At 44.5% G+C, this 13,863-nt stretch overlaps 1 protein-coding gene across 17 annotated transcripts in view; it reads right to left on the reverse strand.

Annotated features, from left to right (window-relative positions):
• ANKRD26 (ankyrin repeat domain containing 26) overlaps positions 1-10,206 on the reverse strand; it is a 60,417-nt gene extending 50,211 nt beyond the window's left edge. For 4 of the 17 annotated variants that reach the window (XM_075059204.1, XM_075059208.1, XM_075059209.1 and 1 more), the window contains exons 1-7: positions 9,728-10,202; positions 6,850-6,964; positions 6,431-6,604; positions 6,217-6,323; positions 5,557-5,694; positions 4,650-4,798; positions 968-1,018 (exon numbers count right to left, since the gene is read on the reverse strand). In XM_075059204.1, the coding sequence (XP_074915305.1) occupies positions 968-1,018; positions 4,650-4,798; positions 5,557-5,694; positions 6,217-6,323; positions 6,431-6,604; positions 6,850-6,964; positions 9,728-9,930 (937 nt within the window). In that variant the 5' untranslated portion in view covers positions 9,931-10,202. Of the gene's footprint in view, positions 1-631; positions 1,989-4,649; positions 4,799-5,556; positions 5,695-6,216; positions 6,324-6,430; positions 6,605-6,849; positions 6,965-9,727 lie in introns of those variants that run through there. The other 13 variants (XM_075059218.1, XM_075059205.1, XM_075059207.1 and 10 more) reach the window with 10 other exon arrangements.
• Between the last annotated feature and the right edge of the window lie 3,657 nt (positions 10,207-13,863).

The raw sequence follows: 13,863 nt of genomic DNA on the forward strand, positions 1-13,863 counted from the left end.
AAAAAAACAAAGGCATACCATGCCTGAAGACATCTCCTCTACTAGCAGTAAACCACACATAAGCATGGAAATTTTGTCCTAAAGACAGGGTTTATGTGGGAACTTTGATGAGTACATCTCCTGACCTGAACAGGGCTTTCAGACAATGAAATACAGCGTACGTGTTCAGTGTAGACATGTCATGTAGACAAAACCTAGAGGCTGAAACTTCCAGTGGGAGGACAAACTAAAACAGTCAAAACACCAACACAGTCTCTGATTTTTAATGTTTCCTATTACAAACACATAATATTTAAAAATAATAATTAGTTCCACACACCACAGTTTTCTGTTAACTCACTTAGTACCAGCAGTCTAAGCTACCTGCTAACCTCCCAAACTGAATAAAAATCTGTCTCTCAGACTGAGTGGATAGGGTGGAGCAATCAGTTATAAACTCTTGAAAGGTGACTTCAGTTATATTTTCAATTAGTATAGTTATAATTAGTCAAACCAGCTGAGTAAGTTATCTGAACTTTTGCTTTCAATGCATAGTAACTTTAAGCAATGATCAAAACCAGATCACATTGTCCTTTAGAAAGCAAGAGAGAAAGTTCATGAGCTAGCTTTCAGACAGACCTTGATGCCCTACCATAGAAATGACATCTAGAAAAGCAGTCTCTGGGGATTGCTTGTTTCCACTTCAATTGAAGTCCATTTCCATTTTGGAGTAACAGAAGAGCATATTTAAAAAAAAAAAAAGTATTTACTATCACTAATGACACAAAGCAAACACTCAAGTCAATAATAAAGGACCCATGCAAAACATGCAAACAAATAAAAAGCACCTAAAGCCTGCTCTCAAATCTAATTTATAAAACCAAAACCATCAAAACAGGGACCACCAGTATAATAAACATCATAGATGTGTCAATATTTGTATATTGTACAACATGTTTCATATTTGAAATGCTACTGTATAGAATACCTTTCCTTGATTTTCCTGTTCTCGATGTCTGGTTAGGAGATTGTTGCATTCCTATATCCATTTATGAAAAGGCATGGAAAGGACAGATGAAACAATGACATCAGAATAAATTTGAATCCCCAGAAATTTGGAAAACATAAGCAGTACATCAAGAAAGCTATAGCAACGGGAAAATGTACTGTGACTATCAGCCTACTCTATGGTTATAAGCACTAGAAACAAAGCCAATCACGATCTACAGAACTCTCCTGTCAAGGGACAGTGTCAGTGTAACTTTATTTACTTGCTCCATGTAAAATACCCATATTCCAATATTTTGAAATACTGAAACAGATTATCAGAAATTTACTCTACTGCCAACTTTAGATTTCCCTCAACTTGACTAGTCCTTGTCTAACAGACTGCAAATGCAATTCCTTCATATTTGTAGAGCACTTCATACATACAGCACACTTAAAATCCCTCCCTCTAAGCATCCCAAAAATCCTTAGGTGCCAACAACTAAACTTTGGAGATTCGCTATCCAGAAATTTTGAAGGAAATCTTGGTTCTCAGTACTCACAGCACCATGTGACTTTGAGCCATTACGTTATTTACACTCACTCAAGTTACAGTTTTAGCATGTTTGTTATCCCTTATTAAAAAAGCAACCCAGAAACCTGTTGCCTTAAAGCAGCTCACCTTAACAGTTGTGTCAGTTAGTGCCTAATGCAAACGTAGGCCCCTCCTACCTCAGTTTGAAGGTAGGAGATTTCTGCTTAAATTGATTTGACCATGCTGAACTGTTCAGATACAGAAGTTATGCCACCAGCCAGAATGCAGACACAACAAGCATACAGAATGAATACCCTGTTCCCCCAGGGCTATAAGGCAGGCCACAACTGGACCAAAACAGGTATATTGACTGGTCTGAGCATCGTGCATGTGTGTTTGTGTGTGTACGCATGTCTGTGTGCTATGGAAGAGAAGTTTTAGAATATAAATCACTATCCACCTGCTCTACCCATCCTACTTAATAAAGTTTTATATTTTAAGTCAACGAATGGTGTGGTTCTGTTATTGCAGCTACCTGACACCAAATTTCTTCATGACAAGGCCATAACATTTGTCTCGGAGCGGAAGGAAGGGAGTCCTGCTTATATTGATTTTAGCGCAAATTCGTGGAATGGATGTGGCAAAAGGACTCCTATCAAAAACATACACTTAAAGAGTTAAGAAAGGACCTCAAGATGGTTTCTCATCCCTTGTCCGTTTCTCAGTTTTCTTAAAAGGTGATACAGGACAACTTTTCCTGACCTCAGGAGATATAAATCACACTGAAGCACTCAATTCTTTTAAAGAGCTCTACAATAAAAAAAAAACCAACAGCTTCGGTAGGGACTCAGGGAAACACTGAAGGAACAATACACTAATATGCAGTGCAGTAGTTAAAAAAAGCTGCCACTGCAGACATACTAGAAATCTGAATCCTTGCGTTTAGAAAAATTGCATAATTATTATTATTTTTTGCCAAAGAAATTCCAACTTCAAATCTAAAAAGTCTGTCATTCAGTATGCTAGGGCTGGAAGCCATTCATTTGGAGGTTTTTGCAAACCCGTCCATGATTAATAAAGAGATTCAGGTTCTGACAAAAAGTAAACATTCAAATAAGTATGAGCCAACTCCTTAAACATGCTGACTTGCTCGTTAGAGGAGAATACTTCGAAGAATGTTCAACAAGTGCAAAAGCAGCAAAAGGAATAAGGACAACATTGAAGACCCCAGAAAAATAGTACAGAAGAGCAAAAGAAAAGAATTCTGAAGTGGGTGTTTCTCTGGTCGCTCAAGATCATCCCAGCTTCTCCTCTAACAGAGGCTTCAAAGCCTGTTACTGCAGCATATCAAAGGGACTCTCGTGATGCAGGACCTGTGCTTTGTGGGTGCAAGCCAGAGACTGCAGAATTAATGCCAATAAATGCTCCCTATATGCTACTAATCTCTCTCGCTTAACACACCGGGGTCATCTCTTAAGAGACTGAGTACAAGGAGAAAAGGGTTCATACTACTCAGAAGAAAAACAAGCCCTACTAGAAATAGACTGAGAACAGAGCACACTTTCTCCTCCAAAGTCCTTAACCCACGTAATATTCTCTTCACACTTACTATGCCTCTTCAAATGTAGATAAGAAGTAAGGATTTCCCATTATATTGGGGACTTATATTAGTAATACTATAATTTCCAAAGGATGGGGCAAATTATTTGGTTCACTGAGAGTATGTCAGTTGTGGAATCACACAACAGTGTTATTTTGCAAGCCACATATTTTAAAATAACCCAGGCCTGTCAGCCATTACAATGTGGTACCACAGCAATTATCTACATGCACAGGAAGCCGTAACGGAGAGCGCTGTTTGGGTGAAAGCAACTTTATGCTGATTAAACTACCTGTACCAAGCCCTTTCCAAAAAAATAAATGAAAAAAAAAAAAATCTTCCTTCAATCTATCAAGAACTTTACCAATCTCCAACTAGATCAAAGCAATTGTTCCCACGTCAAAGGAACAAAGATTGGCTCTAAATTAAATTCCTATGCCTGGGAAAAGTCAATGAGGACAAATATCCCATGTTTTGCTCATATTTCTTGACATATTTAAAAAAGGAGTAATGAACTGTGTTTGAACACTGTCTACTGCCCATTTGCCACATAGTTCTGATAAAACACCCTCAAAAAACCAGAAAGAATAAAACTCCCCACTGTAGGGCCTGAGATGTAAAGTACAAGACAAACAATTTCATTTAGATTAAAATATTAATTTTCTAAGATTCCTCTAGGGCTCTGTGAGCTCATAAGCATAGACTGGATTTAAAAAAAAAAAAAAATCACTGAAAGAGGTAGGTTTTTGATCACAAGGCAATTTAATTGTTTTTCTGGATCACAAGGTAATATGGATTTGTTTTAAAGCTTATCTCATAAAATTACTGAAAGTGGAAGAAAAGCATTATTTTTACTGTAAATCAAACTATGTCCAAGAAGACACAGTATACACAGACACTGCATTGTTGCTGCTAATGAAGTTACTTATCCAAGACAATTTTTCCTCAATATGTCTCTACAGCACCTACATGGAAACAATGGTAACTGATGCTGAGAAATAAGATTACTCATTAAAAGGAGCTTAGTGCAGGTGAAACTATTAATATTAAAACAAAGATGCACAAACTCAGTGGAAATCAAGATGTATCTTCCTGCTAACTCATCTGTTGCTACCCAACTACAGAAATATGAACAACTACTCAGAATGAACCTACTGCTTTTGTAATTGGATTTTCACAATCTGAATGGCCATCTATAGGTAAAAAGTACACACCTGAAAAACAAAAACACTCTCACCTAGTTCCTCCCCTATCCCCCTTCTCTCTCTCTCTAGGAAAACCTATACAGATGGGCAATCTGACAGGCAGAAGGCAACAACCCTACAAGGGGATGTGTAGTGTTATACAAATAACAACTGTCTTCACAGCCTGACAAGAAGCACCTCCAGCTAGCAACAAATAAGCACATTCACAAACTTCTTGTGCTACTCCATCTGATGCCTCCACTAAAGTCAATGGTGAACACAGTAAGTGCTAACAATACAAGCCACCTAAAAAAAAGGCCATAATGATTTTCCTTATGAGCTCCTCCATGGTTAAGGATCCTACCTCCTCTGTCCACAGCAGGTGCACCCAACGTAAAGCCAGCAGCTCCTACCCGGTGAGGAGTGCTAGGTACCATGATGCCTTGTGCACCACCTGCAGAAGCTTCTCCTGTGTTTTCCCAGTCTGCATACTCTGCCAGTTGTTTACTAAGACTACATAGAGAAAGAGAGGAAATATATTTGGTAAAAATAACCACATACTTGCATATACCACTTCAGAGAACAGTTAACAGCCACTTATCACCCATCCTACACATACTCATAGCCATATGAATTTGTATACTCATATGCATTTGCTAAGGGTAGTACACGCAGAACTTATTGCATCACTATTACATACCTCAATATTCACTACAGTCGTGTTCATTCTAGAGATGCATATTCATACCTACGAAGTTAACAACTCCTGCTTGGCACATTTTTTTCAGCCTAGCTTTTAAGCACACATAACCACCTTAGAGAAGGAACACCCACAGGTACAAAGCGATGCATAAGAGGAGTAAAACTGCTTAAGATTTTAAGAAAAGGGTTATCAGTTAGACCTCCTCTGAAACAAAAGGCTGGTAGTTCCTGGTCACTGTAGTGGAAGTCAGTAAGGACAATGGTGCTGGTCTGGGGAGAGGGGTTACATGCATTTCAGTTTGCCAAGTTCCACCTCTGGCTAACTGTAGGGTACAGGCACTTTAAAGAGTTTACAAAACTTGAAATCTAACAGAGAGTTCTGGGTAGACATTTTCCTCAACTTCCAAATTAACACTAGACACAGCAATGATACATATCAGGAGATGTCACTGAGCACAGCTTCAAGACAGGTCTCAACACACCATTAAACCTTGGTGCTGTTACCAAAAATGTTCAAAAGCCGCGCTGATAACTGACAACCCGTTCTAATGATAAAGTTAAAAATTTACCTAGAATATCCATGAATAACAGCATAATCCTCAGCTGTCCATCCGTTAGTGTCCTTATGGGAAACATCAGCGCCATATTGAAGAAGAACTTTTATCAAATTAAGCTCCCCACCAGAAGCAGCAGTCATAAGTGGGGTTCTGAAACATCCAAAATACGATACGAAATAGATCATTTTACACAGACACTGTAATTATTTTTATTCCTATTTGCTCTCAAAAAAGGTGTTTTCCCCATTACTTTAAAATGAACAAAAAAAAAAAAAGCAATTTTCATTAGGTATTAAGAGCAACAGTAAAACGGGAGAGAGATTCAAAACAATTAGGTGTTCAATCTTCAAGCTAAGCTTCCACATTGACAACACTTAACATACAAACTATGTTGCTACGCAGGAGATGGTTTTTCAAATTGAGGCAATGCTGCTGAGCTAATGGCATGTTTCCTGCCAGAAGGGCCATCCCAGACAATGCCTTCTTGCAATCCTCAATGCAGAAAGCATCAGCTGAGGTATGACAGCAGCCAATGCAGACTTGCTTTCACAAGTCACACTGAAATAGTTCCGTGTGGCTCCCTGCTTTTTTTCAGCGCTCATTCCCATGCCTCTCATCAATCCACCCTAAGGAATACTAGAGATCCATGTGGAGTTTTGACAAACCCCTCACCTTTCACACTGATCTCGAGCATGCACGTCAGCTCCTTTTTTAAGGAGAAACTCTACTACCTCTTCATGATGTTCAGAGACAGCAAGAATAAGCGGGGTACATCCCTCCTGAAAGGGCAGAGAAATGAAGTTAAAAATCAAAGTCACAAAACCCTTCAAGAGAAATAGTAATGAAACTTTTTGAAAGAACTTGCTTAACAAATATAAAAATTTACCTTATTCTGGGCATCAATATTGGCATTATGGTCAAGTAACAGCCCTGCTACAGATATATTAGGAGATATGACAGCAAGGTGAAGAGCAGTGTTGCCGTCAGCATCTGCCAGATTTGGGTCAGCACCATGCTGTAGCAGAACAGCCACACATTTTTCTTGCTGGCACTGTACTGCCTGGGAACAACACACAAAAAAAAGGAAAGAATTCCAGCATTTACATTTCACTGTGTTACAACTCCCCAAGCTTCCCAATGCTGGAAAATAAGAGCACCTTCAAAGATTAGCTAACATATGCCTATTCCACGCCTATCACGATATGCATGTTTCTACACAGGTCTATGTAAAGAATCCTGCAAGATACATCATTTAGTGCATAATCAAAAAGCCCCACTTACAAGAACATAACACTTTGCACATACCTTCATCAGTGGCGATCTGTTATCATTGTCAAAAAGATTTAGCTTACACTTGTTTTCTACTAGATATGTAACGACATCCACGTGGCCGTTAGCACAAGCAAGATGCAGAGGTGTCCTAAAAATTAAATCAGCACAGACAGACAACCAAATAAATCATTTCAGGCTGTGATAAATGGATATGACCACAAGTTTCACTTTCCAAAGAGCAAGCTTAAGAAAAGATTTCTCATTCCATTACTAGTAACAGCAGTTGCACATCAAATGCCTGAGGCTGGCTAGCAAAAACCCTCCACAGCGTCTGCTTAGTAAGGTGACATTTCCTTCACTGTAGAACTGAATCTGCACAAAGAGATGCCTATGCCCAGGCATTGGTCACTGCCTCCAACAGGACGACACACATGGCACAGCAACAGAGACCAAAGCTTGGGAATCTGAGGACTATGGCAAGTAAACCTCTAGCTCTATGATCATTCATGTGCCAGAAGTATATCACAGATGGGTTTTATAGCAAGAATATTAGTGTTTCCCTGCACTTTGAGAACTTCTGCTTTTTCTCTAGCTTGCTTACTACTGCAGCAAAAACAAGAACACACACCAACATGCCTCTGGTAACACACAGCAAACTAGACAGCAGAACACTGCAATCCTGACTACAGGAAAGTAACACTTGACCTTCCTGACACATGTAACTATCAGTCATTAAAAGCTTACCACAGAGTAAGTCCTCTCCAAGGAGGGAATACTGTGTTTCCGCAATACATGACCAGCATAAGAAAATGAAACTTTTTTCTTCAAGTTAAAGCCTTGCCAGAAAGAAAACAGATCCTTCAAACCACAGAACATCTTAGGTCTGATGTCAGTTAACCAGCCTACTTGTCCCCAAAGACACAATCACACAGAAAGTCTTTGCATGTGTTTCCCCCTAAAGCACAGGCACAAAGCAGCACAAGCTTCACTCTGTGCAGAAGGCAAAATGCCTGCTACTCTGCAGGACACCTGTCCCAACAGAGCAGGAGACAAGCTAGAAAACAGCCAGGACCCTCCTCCCTTGAAGGTGATGCAACAAAAATCCTGCGGTTCCTCAAGCACTGAGGGGAATGCCAGTACTAGTTTTGAACCACATCACTGTGGGTAGGTCCTCCTCTGTATTTGGGAAAGCTCAACTAACCTTGCAATTGTTTTGGTACTTTGCTGAGAGACAGGAGCACAACAGCTCCCTGGCTAGGTGGGAACAGAAAGGGAGAGGTACAGAAATGCAGTGGCACGTGATACAGAAACACAGCAATTTGTAATGCAGATACCGCTTGTTACCGGGCAGCTGATGAGCCTCCTCCATGGCAACAAGGATGAGGACAAGAAAAACACACAAAACTTCAAAGAACTTGTAGTGTCTTGCTACAGACAGGGAACTGACTGAAGCATCAACAGAAGGTCCCTCAAGAGCAACTACCACCACTTTTTGAGAAATTCCCTTACAAGTATGCGGGACCCTTTATCTCTGAAGAAATGACCGACGGAGATGACCTGAAAGCTAACCAGGACTGGTTATGAAGGAGTTCACGATCACCTAAAAGCTGCTATGCTACTACCAAGCACTAGGAAAAATGACAAACCTGAAGAAGTCACTATCAGCTTTGCAAAGAAGAAAAACCTTCAGAAAACCTGTGGACTCGTTGCTGCCCTCCTCAGCCAAGCCTCTCAGTCTGCCAACAGGAAAGGAGATGGCTCTGCCTGGAGCAAGGCCTGCCGAGCTCCACAGAAGACCCACTTCAGGGAACAGGCTGGCAGAGAACATCGGAGTGTTCACAGTTGCCTGTCCCTGCAAGAGGCCTCTAGTAACACCAAAGCTGTTCTGCCACCCAGCCTTTGGGATCCTGCCCAGACTCTGTTCCTCCTGCTGCTGCAATCCTATGCTGATCACCCACGGGGCAGAAGAGAACCGCTGATGCCTGAGCAGCGGCAAAACCACCCCACTGCGAGACCACAGGGAAACAGCAGGTTGGCAGCACTCACTTCCAATGGCGCTGGAGCTGACAACCCAGCAGCTGCAAGCCAAGCAATGAAAAGCGCTAGAGTTCACTCTGACAGGCAGCTGACATGGTAAATCTCTCCTAGCGATTAGCTTTGACCCAGGATTCGTGATTAGCTGGCACCGTACGTACAGTGCTTCCAACTCTGTGCTGAGCTTTGCCCATCTCTTTCAGCAAGGCTGAAGGCTTTGCTAGACCACCTCTGAAAAGCTGCCTGCTCCTAAATGATACTGTTCCAAGGAAGCCCTATGGGCTACAGGACCCGCTTTTTGGAAGGAGCCTGTAGGGGTGATACTTGCCACGCCCCAGTGCAGGATTTTGGTTTTGGAGATGCTGAGAAGCAGAACTGAGATATTCACGCGAACAATAGCATTTTAGCCATTACCTCCCACATCTCCTATTCTTCGCTTCTATTTCCAATGATGTCACCTCTTCCACTCCCTGGAGGACACAACGAAGCTCTGACTTCAAAGCGTGGCTGGAGAAGGGCCGTAAGGCTCCTTCTGCAACCCACCTTTGCCGGGCTGCTGCCAGCTCCCTTCCACTCCTGCGCCCCCCCCCCCCCCCGGCAAGGAAACAGGCCTCCTCCGGCAACGAGGGCACCGAGGAGGCCGGGGCAAAGCGGGTAAGGCGACACTCGGATGCCAGGCCGAATTCAAGGGGATCCGGCAGCACAAGCCCCATTCCCGCACCCGGCCGAGGGCTGGGCTCGGCTACGGAGCCAGCCCTCCCGCTCCTCGCAGCGACGCGGCCGTTCGCCCCCAGCGCCGCTGAGCTGCCGGGGGCCGCAGCGGCACCGCCGGGGAGGGGACCCCCCCCCCCCAGCCCGCCTCAGCGCCCGCCCTTACCGCTCCGCCTTGTCCCGCCCGTCGACGCCGTGTTTCTTCAGCCCCTGCCGCACCTGGGCCAGGTCGCCGCTGGCGGCCGCACGGTGCAGCTTGCCCAGGTCCTTCTGCCGGAGCTCGTAGGCGCCGGCGGGGCAGGGTAGGGAGGCGCTGCCGGACGGCGGCTGCCCTTTCTTCTTCCTCGCGAACCCGAAGATCCTCTTCATCCCGCGGCAGGGACGCGGTCCCGCCTCAGGGGAGCGACGGCGGGAGGCGCCCGGCGGGCTGCGTCGGGCCCCGGGCAGGGATGGGGGAGCCGAGCCCCCGGCAGCGGCCTCGGGCCGGGCCGGCTACTGCGGAGCGAACCGCGGGCGGGCCGGGAGCCGGAGGGCAGGGGCTCGCTCCCCCGCCGGCGGCAGCGGGACCAGGACCGGGACCGGGACCGGCAGCGGGAGCGGCGGCCGCCGCGGCCAGCGGCTCCCTCAGGGCGACGGGCGGGTCCGCGCATGCGCGGCCTCGGGTGCTGGCGAGGCGCGTCAGTGTCCGGGGGGGGTGCTGGCATATATGTTTTTAAAGTCACTCGCCGGCCTGCCCGTGCTAGTGCTTATCGGGGGGGGGTGGGCGCCGAACGGTGAGCGGCGTCGCTTTCTCCCCCTCAGGCGCCGGGCTGCGACGGCGGGCGCGGGGAAGGGGGCGCCTGGATGCGGCGCTGCTGAGGGAGAGGCCCGGGGGGGGCCGGGCCGTGCACCCCGCAGAGCCCCGGGGGATCGCCGCCGGGGGGGGGTCGATGTCCCCGGCGGCAGCAATGCCCCGCTGTGAGCGCGGGGGGAGGCTCGGCCGGGTTTGCTTGAAAAGCAAATGGCGCAAACTGGGAAAGCGTATTTAGCGCAGAAGCAGGAAATCCCCGGAAGAAGTTGCGGGCGTCGCGCGTTTTTTTAATCGGGTCTATTTGTTTTCTTCCAGACACCTCAGAAGAAAGGCAGGATTCTGTTTACAAGATGGCAACGTAGAGGAAACGCAGTCCATCGCTACACTCTTTCCAGGAGGAGGTGTTTCTTCTCGAGTCCTTTTTCAAGCGGAGACGTGCTCAGCCACAAAAGCTTTTGGTTTTTTTTACAGGTCGCTCCCCAGCCAAGACCAGGAGACCCTGCGGTCCCTGCCAAATGTTTCAGACTGGTCTCAATAAAAATCCTTGTTATTAGAGAGTCAGCTTTACTTGGTAGGGCCTTTGCTGGCTGGTTGGGCTGAAATTCGGTTTCACACTTTGAAGAGGGTGCGTGATGGGGCCTGTGGATATAGTCCTGTGGGTACAACAGGAACCGTTCATTCATTACTAGCCAAAAAAAGATGCACAATGAATAGCTAGAATCTATTGCTAAACCAATGTCCTGGTTTTGGCTGGGATAGAGTTAATTTTCTTTCTAGTAGCTGGTATAGTGTTCTGTTTTGGCTTTAGGATGAGAAGAATGTTGGTAACACACTGCTGTTTTCAGGTGTTGCTCAGTGGTGTTTATACCAAGTCAAGGATTTTTCAGCTTCTCACGCCCAGCCAGCAAGAAGGCTGGAGGGGCACAAGAAGCTGGGAGGGGACACGGCCAGGGCAGCTGACCCAAACTGGCCAAAGGGGTGTTCCATACCATGGGATGTCATGCCCGGTATATAAACTGGGGGGAGTTGGCTGGAGGGGATGCAGATTGCTGCTCGGGAACTAACTGGGCATCAGTTGGAGAGTGGTAAGGAATTGCATTCTGCAACGCTTGCTTTGTATATTCCAATCCTTTTATTATTATTGTCATTTTATTATTGTTGTTGTTATTATTTCCTTCTTTTCTGTTCTATTAAACTGTTCTTATCTCAACCCACTAGTTTTAATTTTTTTCCCCTGATTCTTTCTCCCATCCCGCTGGGTGGGGGGTGAGTGAGCAGCTGCAAGGTGCTTAGTTGCCAGCTGGGGTTAAACCATGACAACCAATTACCAGCTGTTTGTATTAATTTTTGCTAGCTTTTTGATCTTTGTTCATGCTATTTCTTTAATCTTTTTGGCTCATGGGTGATGCTGAAGATACCCAAATTTTTGTTTCAGTTTTAATCCATTCCTATTTTTATTTTTGTTTAATAGTTCCTTTTTGTTTGTTTGTGGTTTTTTTTAAGACGTTGGTATTTCCTATTATGTTGCTTTGTCCTTTCCATGTGTTCTATGCAGCTTATCTGTAGCTTTCTCAGTATCATCTAATAACTGTTGTTTCTATTCCTGTCTGCATGAAATGTTCCATTCCTGTTCTAATGCCCTGCACAAGACCCGCATACCACAGGAAGATTGCCAAATAGGGCTTAAGTGCGGCTTAAGTATTGCATAAGCCTTGATATTTGAGTTAGTCTGCTGAAGATACACCTTTCCTTTGACACGATTCACTCTAGCTGGATAATTTAGCTCACAATCTTTGTACTGCTGAGGTACAAAATGGCACTCGCACATTCCCTTTTTCCAGTCTGTATTTTCCCCTTATTACATCACCCTGTGTATTTTGTTTACCAAGAAGGAAAAAGTTCAATGAAGACTTGTTGGGCTGATACCCATGTGCAGCTAATCATCCGGTTTAGTACACCTGGTTTGCAACTGCTGTGTTTTCTAGGAGGGGTGGTACAACTCAGAAAAGCAGCCTGGGAAGATTGCATTTCTCTGCATGGGTTGCTCTGAGGCTTTGAAGAGAACTGCGTGGTTACACCCATCCTGCAGGCAGCGCCTGTAACAGCTTTTGCTCGCTCTAGGTGGAGAGCTGGAGCTGCGGTGGTGCTTCTGGTGTGCCACCTCTGGAGCCCTGTACAGTCAGTGGGCATGCTGAGTTGAATGGTGGCAGTTTTACTTGTTCCCACTCCTGTCTGACACTCATACCGTACCCCCCTACACACGTGGGCACACAGCAGGATTAACAGATAGCCGCCTATTGAGAATGAGGAATGGGTATCTTCTAGCTTCCACCAAGTGATGAAAAAGAAATGTTATTTTCTTTTCACTACAGTAAAAGAGTGACTGTTTAATAGAAGAGACTTATTAGCATATTCAGAACCACATGGACTCACTGGCTCACACTTTTTGGGCAACCAATATACAGTTATCATTGAAATGGACTCTTGAGTGTGTTATTGTGGAGCCAGGTAGATCATAATTGGATTTATTAGGTTTAGTTACATTTTAGTTGATAACAAAGCGCAATAAAACTTTTGTCTTCCTTCTTTTAATTAAACTATTTACAAATTATAAACCATAAGAAAGTGAGAAATGTCTGCTAAAAATAGGACTGTAATGCCTTGAGAATTGATTTCAATTCCCAAAGGAATAGAGAGTAGCATTCCTACTAATGTGGTTATTCTCAACATTTTTTAAAAATCACGCCCTATGAGTGTATACCTGCTACTAAAAATGTTTTTTCTTATGTTTAAATAGAATTTCCTGTATTTCAGATTTCAGTTTGTGGCCATTGCTTCTCAGCCTGTCACGGGATGCCAAAAGGCTGCTGTTCTTTACTGCCCCCTCCCACCGATTGATAAAGATTCCCCCCTGAGCCTTCCCAAATGAAATTCATTACAAAACGCTCTTTACTACCTTGAGGCCTCTCCTGTTCTCATACCAAGAAGCAATAGAAGAATGGTTTCATTGCCTCTACATCACTCATTTTCTTTCCAGTCTATCAATGTTCAGAATCCAATCGCATGAAGACTACATACAGGTTCAATATAAAGTATATCAGTGATTGCAGTGATGTTACTGAAATTATTTGAGCTACAGTGCTTTGTTGGGTCAGAGCTATGGTTGGGGATGGTTGGGTTTGGTTCATCCACAGAGTTGATATAACACATCTGTTATTCTGAGTCTACAAGAAGCTCACCCGCTACCTTCTGCCCAGACCACAAGAAGGACTGCTCTAAAATACAGGAAGAGTCTGGGAACTGATTATTAGCAAGACCTCAACTCTAGTCCGCAATCTTAACAGAACTGTGCTTCAAGCCTCCCCAGAGGAAAAGGACACAGACGCATGCTGGCCATTTGCCTGGCCTCCAGGACAGGATGAAGATGCAGCTGTGAACAAAGCTGAAGTGAGCAGAAGAGAGAGCTGGGGAGTTATATGGGCAGGGAAGGGGGTGGAAAGCAAAGTCAAGAA

The sequence above is a fragment of the Buteo buteo genome, chromosome 28 (assembly GCF_964188355.1).
Source record: "Buteo buteo chromosome 28, bButBut1.hap1.1, whole genome shotgun sequence".
In the NCBI taxonomy this organism is placed as follows: Eukaryota; Metazoa; Chordata; class Aves; order Accipitriformes; family Accipitridae; genus Buteo; species Buteo buteo.